The sequence below is a fragment of the Equus asinus genome, chromosome 6, assembly GCF_041296235.1.
Source record: "Equus asinus isolate D_3611 breed Donkey chromosome 6, EquAss-T2T_v2, whole genome shotgun sequence".
Lineage (NCBI taxonomy): Eukaryota > Metazoa > Chordata > Mammalia > Perissodactyla > Equidae > Equus > Equus asinus.
This window is the reverse complement of record NC_091795.1, coordinates 61,755,170-61,772,072: the sequence shown is the minus strand read 5'-3', so window position 1 is coordinate 61,772,072 and position 16,903 is coordinate 61,755,170. Positions and strand designations below refer to the sequence as shown.

At 41.9% G+C, this 16,903-nt stretch overlaps 1 protein-coding gene across 1 annotated transcript in view; it reads right to left on the bottom strand.

Annotated features, from left to right (window-relative positions):
* LHCGR (luteinizing hormone/choriogonadotropin receptor) overlaps positions 1–16,903 on the bottom strand; it is a 53,619-nt gene that overhangs the window by 15,386 nt on the left and 21,330 nt on the right. Inside the window, exons 4-7 of the mRNA XM_014847909.3 lie at positions 14,791–14,865; positions 12,727–12,801; positions 12,561–12,638; positions 2,988–3,056 (exon numbers count right to left, since the gene is read on the bottom strand). Coding sequence (XP_014703395.2) covers positions 2,988–3,056; positions 12,561–12,638; positions 12,727–12,801; positions 14,791–14,865 — 297 coding nt within the window. The remainder of the gene's footprint in view (positions 1–2,987; positions 3,057–12,560; positions 12,639–12,726; positions 12,802–14,790; positions 14,866–16,903) is intronic.

Sequence of the window (16,903 nt, the reverse complement as noted above, 5' to 3'; positions counted from 1 at the left end):
TCTTCAGGTTTATCTCATACCTGTCTTCCCTTTGCTGAAGACCCTCCAGCCACACTGGCCTCTTCTCAATACCTGGAGCTCATCAACTTCTTTTCTTTCCCAACTCAGGACCTTTGCATATGCTGCTCCCCTTTTCTGTAACACTCTTCCCCTCACTATTGCCAGAGTGGACTTCTTGCCATCCTTTAGGCTTAGCCTAAATATCACATCCTTGGTGAGGCTATCCCTGAGCACCTAACCTAAAATCAGTCACACCTTGTATTCTTGCAGATCTCGGTAACAGGTTATTTCCTTCAGGGTACACATCACTACCTGCAATACATTCATTTATTTACTTGTCTTTTTGTCTATCTCTTCTGCTGGAACAGAAACGTCATGAGGGCGGAGACTCCACTCTATCATTGCAGACTTAGCACCTAACATAGTGCCTAATATATTGGTGATGCTTAATAAGTGTTTGTTGAATGAATAAATGAATGAAATTGATGTGTGTTCTTGGCAAAATGATTTGTGTTCTTGGTTTCCTCTTTCTTGCAACAATGAGATGTGGGGAATATGGAATCTTGATTAATTGGAGTTTTCGATGTCCACAACCATTTTGGCATCTCCAAAGCCACTGAGACACTGCAGCCAAGGCCCTCCCTCCTGAAGTCTTAAGTTTCCTTGACCTTCCAGGGAGGAGGTCTTCCTCCCACATCTGTCTGTTTTTGCTCTGGCTTCTCTTCCTCATCTCTTGTTTCCTCCCAATTTTATATTCAGTTCTCTTATTTTCTCCCCTTGTCCAGGTGACGTCAGTCACAAAGGACTTCAGCCACCCCCTCTATTCAGATAACCCTGATGTCTGTGTCTCCAGCTCTGGCCTGCCCCTTCCAACCCTCTGTCCTCCCTACTGACAGATGAACCCTCCAGACGCACCCCTCTCACACTTCCCATCGCAGAACTTTCAATGGCTTCTCATTTTCTACAGTAGAGAGTCCAAATTCTTTACTCTGGCATCTAAGGCCTTTCTTGCTTTGTCTCTAACCCACATCTAGAACTTTCTAAAAGATACTATTTGCTGGTCTATGAACACATCCCATGCTTCCTCCTCTGGGCCATTCTTTTTGTTGTCCTCTGCCCAGAATGCATTTTCCTTCCATCTTTGCCTGTCCAGGTTAGGCCCAGCTCAAAGTCTACTCTCACGAGGCTTTCTCTAATTCCTTCTCTTCTGCCTTTGCAATCTCGGAGGACTTTCTGTCTTTCAGGGCAGGTGTCATGCTTTGCCTTCTGTTTTAGTTACTACTTAGAGTGCAGTTTATGTACCATTTGGAGATGCTTCTTTCTAGGCTGTAAGCTCCTGCGGAGCAAACACCAGGGCTTATGCATCTTCATTTCCCCTCCAAATATAGCCTGTTCCTTAAACACAGCTGATGCTTGGCGAACGCTTGTTGAGTGGATAATGGAATGGGGCATCTGAGAGTACTGTGCAGGGAGGGGAGATGCATCTGACTTAAATTTGGCAGAACCAGATTCAATTGGCTAGAGTGAACCCTTTGTTAAATTCAAGTCAACAGGAAAATGAGGGAAATTCACTCCATGATTGGAAGGACAACTTTTAAAAAGCTACCATTTCTTGAGCCCTTAGTATATGCCAGACCTGTGCTAAGAGCATAAAAATATAATCTTATTTAATTATCATTCATCCATAATTAATTAACCATGTAATGTAGTAAATAATTAATAAATGAGCACCTACTCTGTGCCAGGCTGAGGATACAAAACAGACCTTTTCATTGGTGGGGGTGTCCTCAAAACAAGCTTATTGGCGGCTCCATTTGATGGAGGAGAACATTGTGGCTAAGACAGATTAAGCAACTTGCTCAAGGTCAAGCTGATAAATAATGGGTTTGGAGTTTGAGTCACAGTCAGTGACTCTTAGTTCTGTTCTCTTGGTCACCAAGCTAAACAGCATGGTATAAATATAATAGGGTCTTTGATTAAAATCTATAGTTAAAATAAATAGTATATTGTCTAGGCTTATGCTACTCAACTTCAGACTGGCAGCACCAGCATCTCCTGGGAGCTTGTTAAAACTGCAAATTCTCAGGCCCTACCCTAGACCCATTGAACCCAGGTCTCTGGGGGTTGGGCCTGGGAATCTCTGTTTTAACAATCTCCACGTTATTCTTACGTCTGTTAAAGTTTGAGAGGCACTGGTATAGACCATGGTTTATATGACTTATTTATTATAAAAGCCTTTTCATGTGTTTATTTTCCTTACTTTTGGCTTTAGTTGAGCTTTTCTTAGTTTTTATCATACACAGCTGTAGGGTGATCATCACCTCACCCTGTCCCTGTCATGGTTCAAACGGCCCTAGCCCCACAAGCTTTGTGAATGAGCCACTTTTAGAAAAGGAGCCGTAGAAAGAAGGAGAGGTTGGGAACAATGAAGGAAACAGTAGGGCTGTTTCCCTTGAGTGAAAGGCTGTTAACACTGGCGACTGGAGTAGGGTGTGGTGAAAATGCTAGGTTCCCTCACCTTGTGGAACATAAAAGCCTCCCCTGCCACCAACACACACAGTAGGGAGATGGGACTCTGAGTGGCCTGTTGTGGCTGATCAGGCTGGTAAATGGTGTTACCCAATTTCTCTGCAGTGGGGCCAGGGTGAAGAATATCTTCACTGAAATCGTGCTGCCTCTGACACACCATCAGCCTTAGCAAGGGGGCCAGAGACGGAGGCTGTGAGATGGAGGAGCCTAAAGTAGGGTGTTGAATATTTCAGCAAACTGTCAACCTCGATGTATCCAGACTGCATCTATCTTTGAAATCACGGTGCTCTCGGGTTTCCAGCCAGCCAGTTGCCTAGTAACATGCATGAAACACTGAGGACTAGCCACTTGAAAGTTTATTTTTGTCCTGAGTTAGTTGCTGAAGATTGAACGTGATCTGGTAGCCAGAGTAATGTTTCATTTTTATTCATGAGCTGGGGAAATGAGCACATACTTACAGGGAAATCAGTGTCGTCCCGTTGAACGCATGACTTTGTATTTCTTCAAATCCATTTCCATATAGTTTGCTGAAGAGGGAAGAGAGAGGGTTTAGGAATGAAAGAAACACAGTTTGGAATCACACATTCTTCTTCCTATGACATATATTACCAAGATAATTACTGGCATTCACAGTATCTAGCTCTGTTGCTCTAACATTTTAGATTCTAAGCGCCTGGTGAAATGAAACTGCTCTTTTTGCTCCAGTTTGCCTCCACCTCCACCATCACCACCATCACCCATTTATTAAGTGTGTATTAACTGCCGTTCTATTGACCAGCCGTTCTATGTATATGTTATGATTTAATCCTCATTGTCATTTCCATTATACTGATAAGAAACCTAAGCCTCGTGTTGTGCAGCTCGCTTAAGGTCAAAGAAAGCAGTGGCAGCACTGGGCTTTGAGGCTGGAGCTGTCTGACTAGCACTCAGGTCTCGCCTCTGGCTCTCCAGGCCCCAGTGGGCATGTGGGCTTTCTGGGTTGCTGAAAGCTGAGGGCAGAGGAAGGCTCCAGTGCTGAGCTAGCTTTTCTTTCTCTTGGATGAGTATGTGGTTTTGCTGATGCCATATTTAGCTCTACAAACAAGAAGATTTCAATGTCTGTAAACAGTTCCTTAAGTCCCATTAATGGAGAGTGAAATCAATTTAGTTGGGTGGAATTGGCATTTTAAAAAATGAAGTAGAACAGAACAAAAGGAAAAATTAATTAGAGTGTGTTGTATGTAATTAGGGTAGTACTGTTCAAGAAATTTTCTTCCACCATTTTTGTATGTTATATACATATAAGTATACATATGCATATATATATCTATACACATACACATCTGCCCAGTGTGAGACATAAGAGGCTCCTTAGAACACAGATGCTGGGATATGAGAGCCAGAGAGGAACTTGGAGAGGATCAAGTGGCACCCCTGCATTTTACAAAGAAGCAAATAGGCTCAGAGAGGACAGTGACTTGCCTAAAGCCCACAGCAGGCAAAAATGGGATGAGAAAACACTTTGTCTGTGGCTACTTCTAGCACATCAGTTTTGCTGTTATTTTTACTTTCCTTTCCCAAGATATCCCCATGGCCCCCTCTCCTTCCTCCTGCAGGGCTGTGTTTGATGTCATGTTCTCAGTGTGACCTTTCCTGGCTACCCTTTTTAAACAATCATCCTCCCCTCCCCAGCATCCCAGCATCCCCAGCATCCCAGCATCCCAGCATCCCCCAGACCCCTTCTTTGATTTATTTTTCCTTTGTTGCTTTATCACCATCTGACCCACAATTATATTATACTTGCTCATTATCTACCTCCCCCGGCAGAATGGAAGCTTCATGAAAGCAAGAATTTCAAATTGTTCTGTTCTTTGCAGAATCCCCCACATCTAGAAAGTGCCTGGCACCTGGGAGGATTATAATAATATATGTTAAATCAATTGGATGAACAAACGGGTCTATGTAAGATGAATTTCTTACTATAAATTGTAGCCACAGTCTTAAAATAGAAATATTTGTATAAATTCTTTATGAACAATGATGTAAGACTCAAGTGAGAAAGGGCTGTGGTAAGATATAAAATTAAACTCCTGTATCTGGCAAGACCCTAGCTTCCCTTTATGGGGTTGCTGGCAGCTACGTGGCCATGTCAGGGACAGGCTGGGGAGTGCGAGGTGAGAAAGAGTTTAGATACATTCTTCACCTGCTCTGGCTCCAGGTGGCTGTGGTCTGAAAAATTTCTCTAGCCTTTGTTAAATAAAACAAGTATGGAATGTCATCTTATGGTATATGTGTATATGTCTACACATATGTCTGTGTGTGTGTGTGTGTGTGTGTGTGTGTGTGTGTGTGTGTGTGGTTTCTTTCCATCAACCCACAGCACAGCTGAGACAAACCAGTAAATACATAAATATAGCTGGGGCTCGAAGCCTGACATTTGAACACTGAAATTCAGAAAATGCAGAGATTACAAAATAATTCGTCATGTCTCCTTATTAGATCGAGTTCAAAGAGAGCAGGGGAGCAGATTTAATTCATTTCATAAAACCCCCGGGCCTCCCATAGTGCCTGTTACCCAGCAGGAGCTCAGTCATCGGGCTGGGGGAGCTGTAGTCTTGCCCCTTCCATGGGAGGAAGAGCCTTCCCCAGCTTCCCCACTCTCGTGTGCTTTCTTCTGGAATTCTTCTTAGCTTAAACTTCACTCACTAGCTCTTAACCATATTTTATAATAGCTTATTGGATGCCATTTGTCAATAATTTTCCTTCTCCATTTATATTGTAGAATCTGGGGGGACAGGTACTGGGTTTATATCTGTTGTCCTGTGTAATTACACACAACCTTCTTGCCTTCTTAGCAGCTCAATCACACTGGAATTCTTTTTTAAAATTTTACTCTTAGAATATTATTCTTTGTCAGTATCTCGTCATTTGGCGGGGGAGGTGAATTCCTTTATAGCAAGCTCTTTCAGATGAAGGAATCGCACCTGTCTTTTCTCTGAACTTCTTTGAAATTGGATTTCTTAGACTCTAGGCCAGTGTTTGTCAAAGCATTCTCCTCCGTCCACTGAATCAGGGTCACCTGGAGCTGCTTGCCCAAACTGCAGACTCGGACCTACCGACCGTGCTGCAAACCTATGGCATCAGAATCTGGTAGTGGTATCCAGGAATACGCACTTTTGTAACAGCTCTCCCAGTGAGCCTGGGGCATGTCACTTTGGGACCCCTTGCCCTAGGGTATATCTTGGATGATGAAGCTCTCATCATTTCCATTGTGCCAATCAGATGGTCTGTTGGTCAGAATTGAGTCCAGAGTCTAGTCCTCTTATTGCTTTCTCTGCCTTCTAAGTGTAATGGATCAAGAAAGAGTAGCCCCTACTCTGTTCTGTTCTTAGTAAAGCAAAGCTGTTAGCAGTTGTCTGCATGCCCATTACCCATAACTGTTTTATGCTGCCCTGATCCTAGTTTTATACATATTAGGATTTTATACTTTTTTATGGGGCTTACAATGTCATTGCTCTAAGTGCACCCTTGTGGTTAAGTCTGCAAGCCCTGAGCCCAACTACATGGGCTTGAATCCCAGCTCTGCTACTTATAAGCTGAGTTACTTTGGGCAAGTTACTTAATATCTCTGTGTCTCAATTTCCTAATCTGAAAATAGGGATGATAATAATAGTATTGAGGATTGAGAGCTAGCCCCAGTGGCCTAGTGGTTAAGTTTGGCGCATTCCACTTTGGCGGTCCAGGCTTGGTTCCCGGGTATGGACTTACATCACTTGTCTGTCAGTTGCCATGCTGTAGTGGTGGCTCACATACAAAAAGAGGAAGATTGGCAGTGGGTGTTAGCTCAGGGTGAATCTTCCTCAGAAAAAAAATAATAAATCAAAAATAATAATAATAATATTGACCTCAAAAGGCTGTTATGAGGATTAAAACAGTAAACATACTTAAGGACTTAGATAGATTCTGGAACACAGTAAAGGCTTAATGTGTTGCTCCTATTATTATTCTTATTGTATGTGGCAGTGGCCTTCAGCTCTCTGACCAGAACAGAGATCAAGAGTCTCCCTTTCTATGCTCCAGACAGGATTTCCATGAAATGCAGCCACCTGTTTAACTGAACTCTTGTTCTCCTCCACTGCAGTCGGGGCCTTTCTTTTCTCTGGTGGAGCAGGTTGGTTCAGTGGCCTGGGCTGCCCCCACCAAGGCCCTCAACCACCTTCGGTCTGTGTTGGCAACATTGACATTTTGCATTTGGACATTTCTCATGTCTTTTTTTTTTTTTGAATAGCCCAGGTCCTGCTTGTCCCAACTTTCCAAAGAATGTGGCTCGTTGTATCCTTTTCAGATATTGCTCTTCATCTCTGTTCTTACCAGTCACACACAGTAAAATGTACTGCCTTATTTTGATTAAAAGAGTGCCTTACTTACTTTAGAGAAATTACAAATGCGAGTAGGAGACATCATGCTGTTAAGCCTGCACAATACTTTAAATGCCCTTTAAAACATCTGGAGAGTCACTTCAGATAACTTTTTCCAAAACATCGCAGGTCAGAATTAAATAAGGAGGACTTCTTTTGCCTTGAGGATGCTGTCACAAGCATAGAAATGAATTTTCCCCCTCTCCCCTCTCTTACAATAGCTGTACTTTACTTTAAAGCATTGTCTAGGTTCTCTATTCAAATGTCAGTAATCGTGACTCAAACAGAGAGAATGGCATCTTTTTATTCAAAGTAAGATTCAAGCTTTAGAAACTAATCACAGGTGATACTCTAATTCTGAATGCTGCCTTATAACAAACTCCAAATACTCCTGGGGCTCTAACAGCATTTCTAGGGTTATAGTAACAGTATTAGACATTCTCCCATAGTTCCCTCTTGGATCATGTAGCCACCTAGTTTTTGGATGATTTCAAAGAAAAAAACTTAATTTATGTTTACAGATCCTCAGGGTCTCAAAAAGTGGGCCCCATTGCTGAAGGGTGAAGCATCCTATTTTAGAAAATATGCCCTGTGGTGGAAATCTATTAGCAAATTTTTATCAAACGACCATACGAAAACCATCATAAAGAAGAGGGATCCTAAATTCACCATTGGTACTTTGCTGAAGTCCTTTTATATGAGTACTTCCTCATGTATGAAGACACGTCTTTAGTGGGTGCCCTGGCAGTGGTTGTATGGATAGCTGTGACTGGTCACTACTAGATGCTGCCATGACCTTAGTTTTGAATGTTCATTAGAATTCCCCCATTTCTGTGGGGCTTACAGTCTATGGCAGATCCCTCTCTCTGATACAGGCATGTCTCCTGCCTTTTAGCAGCACTGAGTTTTTATGTTTTCCTCCACCACAGCCAAGTTCATGTCAACTTATATGACTTACTATATGTAATAATAAAAAGGTGACAGGCATCCAAAAGATGGTGACAGCAATGGATTATAATATATTGAATAAAATTTCTGAAAACTGCACATTCCATTGTAATACTTAAAAACAGAACAAGACAGAGAAGAAAAGGGGGAAAGGAAAGGAAACCTCTTTTTTATGGAAGAGTTCTGGCTAACAAATGTAGAGGAATGATAAAATTTAAAGCTATTTTGAAACTCCCTATGTAATAGTTGAAAATTAATGGATGCCGAAACCATTGGATGAAAGGCTGTTGGCAGACACGATAGTCACATGAACTCAGAGTATCCCACCATGGTTTACTTATTTATGACAATGGGAATAATGTGCCTTACGATGAAGAGGTCTGGAAGTCACCACCTTGATCAAATGGCCAAGGCGTGGGACAGTATGGCATGATGTGTCTCCTGGTTTGATGCAGGGGAAAGACATAACATCCCCTTTGTAGTGTTCTTGCAGAAATGTTGACCTGAATCTAATCATGACAATACAGTCAGATGAATCTGCACAACTGGCCTGGGCTCCTCAAAGGAATTAAAATCATACAGAACAGAGGAAGGCAGGGGGGCAGTTCTTTGAGGGGTGGGGTGGGAGGTGAGGTTGGGAGGACTAAGGGACATAATAGCAAAAATGCAAAGCATAAACTTTGATTAGATTCTGAGTTTTTAAAAAAAAAACTGTAAAAGACATCTTCATTTGAATGTGGACTGTAGGTTGGATGATATCATTGAATTCATGTTGATTTTCTTAGGTGTAATGGTGGTGTAGTTATATAGAATGTTCCAGTTTTGGGGAGATACATGCTGAAGTATTTAGGTATGAAGTGTCATGATGTCTATAAACTTCTTTTGGATGGTTTGGCAAAAGGAAATGTATTGTATATACTTAAATATATAGAGATGGAGTGGGTGGGGCAAGCTATTAATAGTTGGTGAGTCTAGGTAAGGTGTATAGGAGTATTCATAGTAGTGTTCTTTCCATTTGTCAGTGTTGTAAAGACAAATGGAAAGTGACTCCATTTGTCAGTTAAAAATTTCAAAATAAAAAATATTTAAAAAGATGATGAGACATGAGGTTTTCAGGACGGTCTAAAACAACTGGCTTCCTGAATATTAACTTTCAATTGTCACAGTACGGTGTAGTTGACACAATGTGATTGAATTTGCACAAGGAGTTATTAATAATCCCGTTGGATAGACAGAGATCGAGCCATGTTAAGGTGGCGTGACTTGACTAAGGCTGCTTAGATGCAGAGCCAGGACTAGAACCTATGCTTTCTATTTCAATGCCCAGCAGTCTCTCCACTGTGGGTTGTCACAGGTACAGTCTGGAATCTTGTCATCCTTTGCCAAGCATCCCTTCTCTGAAGTGTCTTAAGAATTACTTGCTATGACCTTTCCTTCTCTTTGTGGAGTTCAGACATGAATCAAGGTTGTCTCTTTTTTGAGAATGGTATGACCAGTCATTAGAATATTTTAAAGGTGGTGCAGCCAAATCCTGCTTGCTCAGGGGTACATTTCAAGGTGGCCTCTTGAGGAGAGTTAATGAAAAGCTGAAGTGGCTATAAAGGGACATAAGAGCCTAATGCATAGTGTTAGCATTAGCCCCATGGAACTTCTCCAGCATCAAGTGAAGTGTTTTGTTTTCATTAAATCAACTCACAGTTGGTAAAGATCTGAGTGGGGGGAGGGCAGGAAAGATTCCACAAAAAGCCAAATCTCAAATGCTGCTAATAATGAAAAGAGAAAGCTTGCTTTCATTATTTTCTAATTAGAGAGTTGAACTTTATAGCTGAGAAAATAAGGCTTTCCTCTTTAAGTGTAGTACCCTTTCTCCAGCGGGGTGCTCCACAGATCCTGCTTATAGAAGGGCCCATTCAGCTGAGAACAAGTGCCAAGCAAATGACTAGTCACTCCCTTTCCAGATGTAGGGCTGAGAGTAAGGAGAGAGATGGAAGCACAAGGCCCCACAGGCTCTCTGGGAGAGATGGATCCACAATCCTCATTAACGTCAGAGGTGGGGCAATTATGCCCTGCTGGTAGGCATTACTTGTCTTAAAATCATAACTAACATAAGTTAATGGCACCATAATAAAAACATTGTGCAGTTCTTGTGTGCACATGCTGAAATGTGATGTATGAGAAGGACTCTTTGGTCGCTCCTTGAGTTTGCTGGGGTGGCCCAGTCTTGTGAGGTCATAGACCCCTATGGATTATTCCCAACATTTGTTTTCTTATTGATCTTCATGTCTTCTGCCCTTTCATTCCTTTTCCACTCCACTCCCACCACTGTACATTTACCTGGGAGGAGTACCTATTGGTTCCTGATTATTTTTAGGGTTAGGTCAAATCAAAGAGAGTCTTCGATCAAAGTCTCTGTGATCTTTGAATAAAGAGTTACTTCAAAGCCTTTAGCCCCTTATGCCAGCATTCAAGGCCCTCTGCAATCCAGTGTCCCTTCCACCCCTGCCATTTATCTAAACATATTTCCCAATCCTTAAACAAGATGTTTCCTCCCATTGAGTGTGCTTCATCCTGTTTTCCTCCTTCCCATAGCCTATGCTTTTGCTCATGTTCACTTGGATTACAGTCCCCTTTTCTCGATATGTGGTTCCACAAATGGTTAGGACCATGACTCTGGAGCCTAACTGTCTGGGTCTAAATCTTGACCTTGGGAAAATTACTTAACATCTCAGTGCCTTGGTTTCCTCATCTAAAAATAGGGCTGAGAGTCCCTGCCTCATAGGGTTGCTGTGAGATTTAAATGAGTTTTTTTTAAAAAAGTACTTAAAAACAGTGCAGGTACTTAGTAAGTGCTTTATGAATAAGAGCTGCTATTCTCACATTTACCCGTACAAATGTTACTGGGTTCTATGAGGTCTAACTCAAGTCTCAGCTCCACTATGCAGCCTCCTCTGACTTCTCCAGCCCAAGAGGACTTCTCTAAGACTCTCATTTCTGTGCACCACAAACTCTTACAGTGGATATCTACTGGTTTATATTATTCTTTCATTATTTCAGGTTTTCCCACATTGAGATTATGAGCTGGGACATGGATCTTCTATGTCTTTTGTGTTTTCAATAAAGACATGGGAAGACCTCGGATCCTAAGGCCTGCTGTACCTATCCACTCAGCGTTTGCTCTGTAAATACCCTGTTTCTGACAGGGGACATGTTGAATGAGTAGTTCCAGATCCAATGGTGAGTTGGAAACACTTTATAAACAGCTGGAAGACTGTAGAGTGTGAGGGAAGTGGAAGAGCAGAAAGACCATAGAGAAGTCTTTCTAGGATCTAAAGTCTCCTTCCTGGTGTTCAAGAGTTGCAAGTAAAGAATTTGAGTTATTTTGAAGTTATTTTTGTTTATTGCTCTGTATTCTTTTGATTGTAACACTCTGAGCTGGGGCTACATTGGCAATAGCTTTGTAATATGACAATTATGTGTGTTGAATTATACCTAGAAAGTAAAAGTACTATACAAATGCAGCATACAATTGACACCAATTTTTAGAATCCATTGATATAAAAGGGTCCTCTGAGATGGTCTCTTCTCTTGCTTCACAACTACCTCCTTATTTCAGGGTTATCCAATCCATGCTCTCTCTTTCTTCTTTAAGGGCATTTAAACTTATTTATTGCCTCATCACGATCCTGCCATAGGCTACAACCAAAGCAGAAAGAGTGAGAAGAATATGGATGTGGGGAGCAGAATTGAATATGGGTCACTGGACTTTGGATGTAAATGAGACATGGTGCCCAGAGTGCTACTTCTGAAGGGTGGGGCAAAGGAAGGTGCCCCATGTGAAGATGGCAGGGATCCCAGAGGGAAGGAGGTCAGCAGGTGTACTGTGAAGAGAATGAGTTGGGTTATCTTAGTACAATGCCCCTCAAACTTTAATGTGCATGTAAATCCTTGGGAACTTGTGAAAAATGCGGATTCTAAGTCAGCAGGTCTGGGATGGGCCTAAGAGTCTGTATTTCTAATCAGCTCTCAGAAGATGCTGTAGATGCTTGTACATGGACCATATTTTGAAAAGCAAGGTCTTAGGAAAGAGCATGAAAGGGATGGGGCCTGTGAGCCTGGTAACCTGATGAGTGATTGTCAAACAAAAAGACATTATTTTCAAGTATTAAGGGATGTAGGGAATGGGCACAGATGCTGTTGCTTCAGAAACAAAGTGATCAGGTCCCAGGGGGTAGATGAAAAATCAGAGAAAGAAAGACAGAGAGCAGAGTCCATTGATCAACTACTCTGCCTACTTGGAGAATATCCTTCCAAACTCTCCTCATTGAAACTTGAAATTTCTAAGCTCTTTTTTAACCAGGGCAGCCACTCCCCTCTGGGCTGTCTCTTCCCAGCTTCAAAGCATTCCATTGATGTAGTGAACAATTTCATCAGTTGGAAATTCAGTCACTGTAAATCCTCAGGGCCTATTTGATTAATTTTAAACTGAATGGGTTGGTTGGTTGTCAAGTGAACATATGACCCAGCTGTGATCCCACACAACTCCTCTCACCCTTGACATTTTAGGTCAAAAAGAATGTCACCAGCAAATGAGGAATGTGGTAAAAGATGAGGAAGAGCTCACCTCGAGATAGAAATAAGAATAGCAGGAGGCTGTATGGCAGAATGGGAATTTGGGAGTTTACTCACAGTGTTATGGATTCGTTATTCATCCCTTGAAAAGCATTTCCTGGTATGGTGGTTATGTGTAAGTTATCGCAAATTTCCCTTTAGGAATGAAATGAGAAATATTTACTTTCCAAATTTTAGCTGCAAATAGGAAACTGTTATGCATACCAATCAGCCTGGTACTTACAGAATGAAATTAATTTCAGAGGAGAAGATCTTGGTAACATCTGGAAGCTTTCGGATGCCTGTGTTACAGATGCTTCTGTTATTTGGGGCAGGGTGGGGATGTGGGCAGAGAGTGAGTAAAAGTGATTGTTATTAAGGCATAAAAATAAAGGCAGTAGAAAGGCACTTTACAAATACCATTTTCACATTAAATTAAAAAATATTGAGTTTGGCTTTATCAGTAACAATTTTAGCTGTTAAAGATTGTTAGAATTTAAAAACCCCTAACACTACGGAGAAGTTGCTCTAATGACACCTGTTTAGAGATCTAGGGGCTGGGACCAAACTTTCAGGTCTTTTTCATTTATGTTTGTATTTCCAGCCTGTCTTTTCCTATTGTATCAGTTGCATTTTCCTATTGTATTGCATTCCATTTCCTTTTGGTAATTAGTTTATTCCATGCTCTTGATAGTTCTAGAAAGCATCCCTCTACTTTGGAACACGTTTTAACTCAAACACTTCAGGAAGATTAATCTCCCTGTGAGAAATCCATATCCTTCATCATTAAAAATCTTCCTTTATTTAGCTACGTTGCGACTCAGGAAGTTCTTCCAGGTATCTCACTGAAATCGGTAAACATTCTTTGGGTTATTGGAGCTACTCCAGGCTCTTCTTTTCCTCCTACCTTTTATTCAACCTTCAAAGAAGAGAGAGGCTTCAGTGATAGGTTAAATTGAAGGATATTTTATTACACAAGAACAGGACTCCTTAGAGTAGCCCCAGCATCTGGCTTACCCCCAAATGAGTTTTAAATTCACCAGTCATGGACTCTGGACAACTGATGTGAACTGCTGGCACTGGTGACACTGAAAGGAAGCCAGGTTTCTCTTTGGGCTCTATCTGGTTCTCCTACTTACCTGTTACCCTAGTCACACTGATCCTTGCCCTGCCTGTGGCTGGTGGTAGCAGTGTGGGCTTAAACGGCAATGCATACTGGGGTTGGGAGAATATCACTTTTTTGTGGTGAAAATACTATTTAATAAAGACAAGGATTCTTAGAAAACAAGGGGTTGCAGTAGTCACATTTTGTTCTGGGATTTTCTTATGTTTTTCCAAAGTGGTTGATGCTGCAGATGCTTATGTGTCCCATGGACCCCTTAGAGATTTGGAAAAGCACAGCCCCTGGTTAGGAATTGGAGCTCTGCTAGTTCCAGCAGCACCTCCTGTAGGAGGCCCCAGGGCAAGACTACACGGATCACGTGGAACACCAGAGAGAAGATGTCCCCACTTCCCCTCCATTTTTTTTTTTTTTTTGGAGGTGATGGGGGTTGTGGACTTTACATCCTCTGGGGATCTTATGAAATTTAATTTATTAGGAAGAAGAGAGAGAGGACATCTATGTTAGAGAGATTTAAATTTTTCTGTGTGAAAAAGTGATTGGTTGGTATGTGAGAAGATCCACGGTGATAAATTTATAGATTCTATCACGTTTCAGGAATTTTCGTATTGCTGGCAAGGCAATGAATCTGCTGGGCTACAGTGGTACTCAACTTATAATTCTAACTAGTGGACTTACATTTAATGGGAAATAGAAAATAATGATTTAGTTTATGTGGCATAGTGCCTACCTCAAGGCAATGCTTAAAAAGTTTTCACTTAATAAGTGAATAAACAACTGAGATACAGAAGATCAGTCATTCTCAACCAGGGATGGGGACCAATCAGAATTGCTTCTCTCACTTTCACCCGCACTCTGCCCATATCACCACCTCACCTTAGAGACTTTAAAGTGTCACCCCCCCCCCACCCCCCACCTTCCCACCACCAGCTTTGAAAATCACTGCAAAGGGGAGACATTCTTCTTGGGTGTTTGAGACAGAGAAATGTTGGGAACCACTTACACATATATGAAAGCACCCAGCATGGTGGCTGACAAGAACTGCTGATTAAATCAGAAGGCTGAAGACGCACATGAAAATAATGCTAAGTATATAGTTAAAAATTCTTCTCAGCCTTTTTATTGTTTTGCTTTTCATCACATGCCCATCTTTCCATCCCCAGTTGCTTAAAAAGAAAAATTCCTCACAGGTATTTTAACCGGGGGAGATTTGTAAATGCTCCAGGCTCGATGTACACTAGGTTTTTGGTGTTCTGGATCAGTCTGTAAAGAGAGAAAAAAAAAATAAGGCAGCAGTTTACTAGATATGTATTATTTGGAATACATGAGACCATGGTCACCAGAGGATGCTGGCTGAAAATAGCATCAACAAAATCAAGTCACTTTAATATGCTTGAGAGGAGCTCCTGAGACCCTGGGGGTGGAAATGGCATGGTAAGAGCCAGTTGGCTATTTCTAGGAAGCTCTGCTCTCAACCTCCTGCTGAGGCAGGTGTAAGCATCAAAGGTGGGAGTCTGTTATACACCCCTGTACCTCGAGGAACATCAATGTCCAGGGCTCCTGGCCGAGTAGGTCCTGCCCCACCATGGAGCCTGCACGCTGGGGGTGATGGGAAATTCCACTGCCAGGAGAGATGAGCAAATTAGCTACTGCCCCTTGTAGACAAACTGGTTCTCTTCATACTGGGCTAGCAGCCACACTGACCAATTACCCAGATGGGTACCCAGTCTATGGAACAGCCAGGGCAGAGTCCAGGGGCTTGGATTTGGGTGATTTTATGCTCACTCTGTAGATAATTTGTTGTATGATGATGGCCAGCCTTGTATCTTCCCTGAGCTAGTTTTCCCTTCTGTAAAATCAGAATAATAATACACACTCTTCCTACCTCACAGGTTGTTAGGTAATGAGTAATAGAATAGGTAGAGATGATATACAAGGCAGGGCTTTGCAAAGTATAAAATTATAGCTATAATACCACAGTGGTCTCACTGCCCTTCTCCCCAGTTCCCCCAGTGACTTTCACCCTTTGAGAAGTAGCCACAGTTGCCAAGTGCTGTCTACTTTGGATTCAATAAAAGGCCAGGAAGTGCCTTTAGCTTTCTTAACTCATGCAACAACCCCTGAGGAAAGGATAATCACTCTTGTTCTACATAGAAAATATATTGTATTGATTCGGTGGACGGACTCTGAAGTCAGCTTGACTTTACATCCTGGTTTTACTAATTGTATGACTTTGGATATATGACTTAAAGCTCAATGTCCTCATAGGGTGGTTTTTGAGGAGTAAATGTGTGTGTTTCGTTCATGGTAAGGCTTCAATCAATGTTAGCAGGTATTATTATAGTTGATGAAATCAGGAAGTTGAATGATTTGTCTCTAGTCATACAGATGAGAAGTAGCAGAACCTGGAGGTGAACTCAAGTTTTCTGACTCCAAGTCTGTGATCATTTCACCTTACCGCAGTTATCCACCACTGCTGCTATTTCCATCTTTTATGTCCTTGTGATTCTTTAGAGGTGAATGATGTTTTGTGGCAATTATTTTTACAAGTGAGTCAAGCACTCATGGGCCACATAAGGCATTATATGGAAGAGAGGGAAGGGAATTTTCTCTCTTAAGGATCTTTTGGGGTCTGACCTTAGACCATTCAGTCATACATTCATTCATTCAGCAAACATTTATTGAGCACCTACATGTGCCAGGCCCTGTTCCAGGTGCTGGGGAAATAGCTGTGAACAAAGCAAAAGAGCCTGTGTGGAGCTAACATCCTAGTCTCAGGACCCTCCTGGGAAAAGTGCATAAACTTTCCCATAGAGCACTTCATTTTTCTTTCTGTCGATAAATGCTACTTTTCATCATGAGCAGCTTTATTTATCTTAAGCTACTCTGTGCTTCTCACTATAAGCTATACTTCAGCATCACCTGGGAAGTCTGTTAAAACTGCAGATTTCCAGGTCTGGGATAAGGCTATCATCTATAATGGTAATGATTCCCATCCCCCCTCCCCACCCCCACCATGAAATTCTACTTCACAGCCAAGTCCAGGCTATACCTTTTGCACTGAAATACCCATTATTTTGGATTTCCTTATAATCGTTTGGTGAGTTAGTCTCACGTCCCTGGCTATGCTGTCATTTCCGGGAGAGCTGTGTTTTACCTTCTTTGTATTCCAGTAGCACTTGGCCCTCGGTTGGATGTGTGGCGGGTACTCACATACTTATCAATTAATTGTTCTCTTTAGATAATTGCTAAGGGGACCACTCATAGGGAGGCCTTGTGGTATAGTGTAAAAGGCACAAGT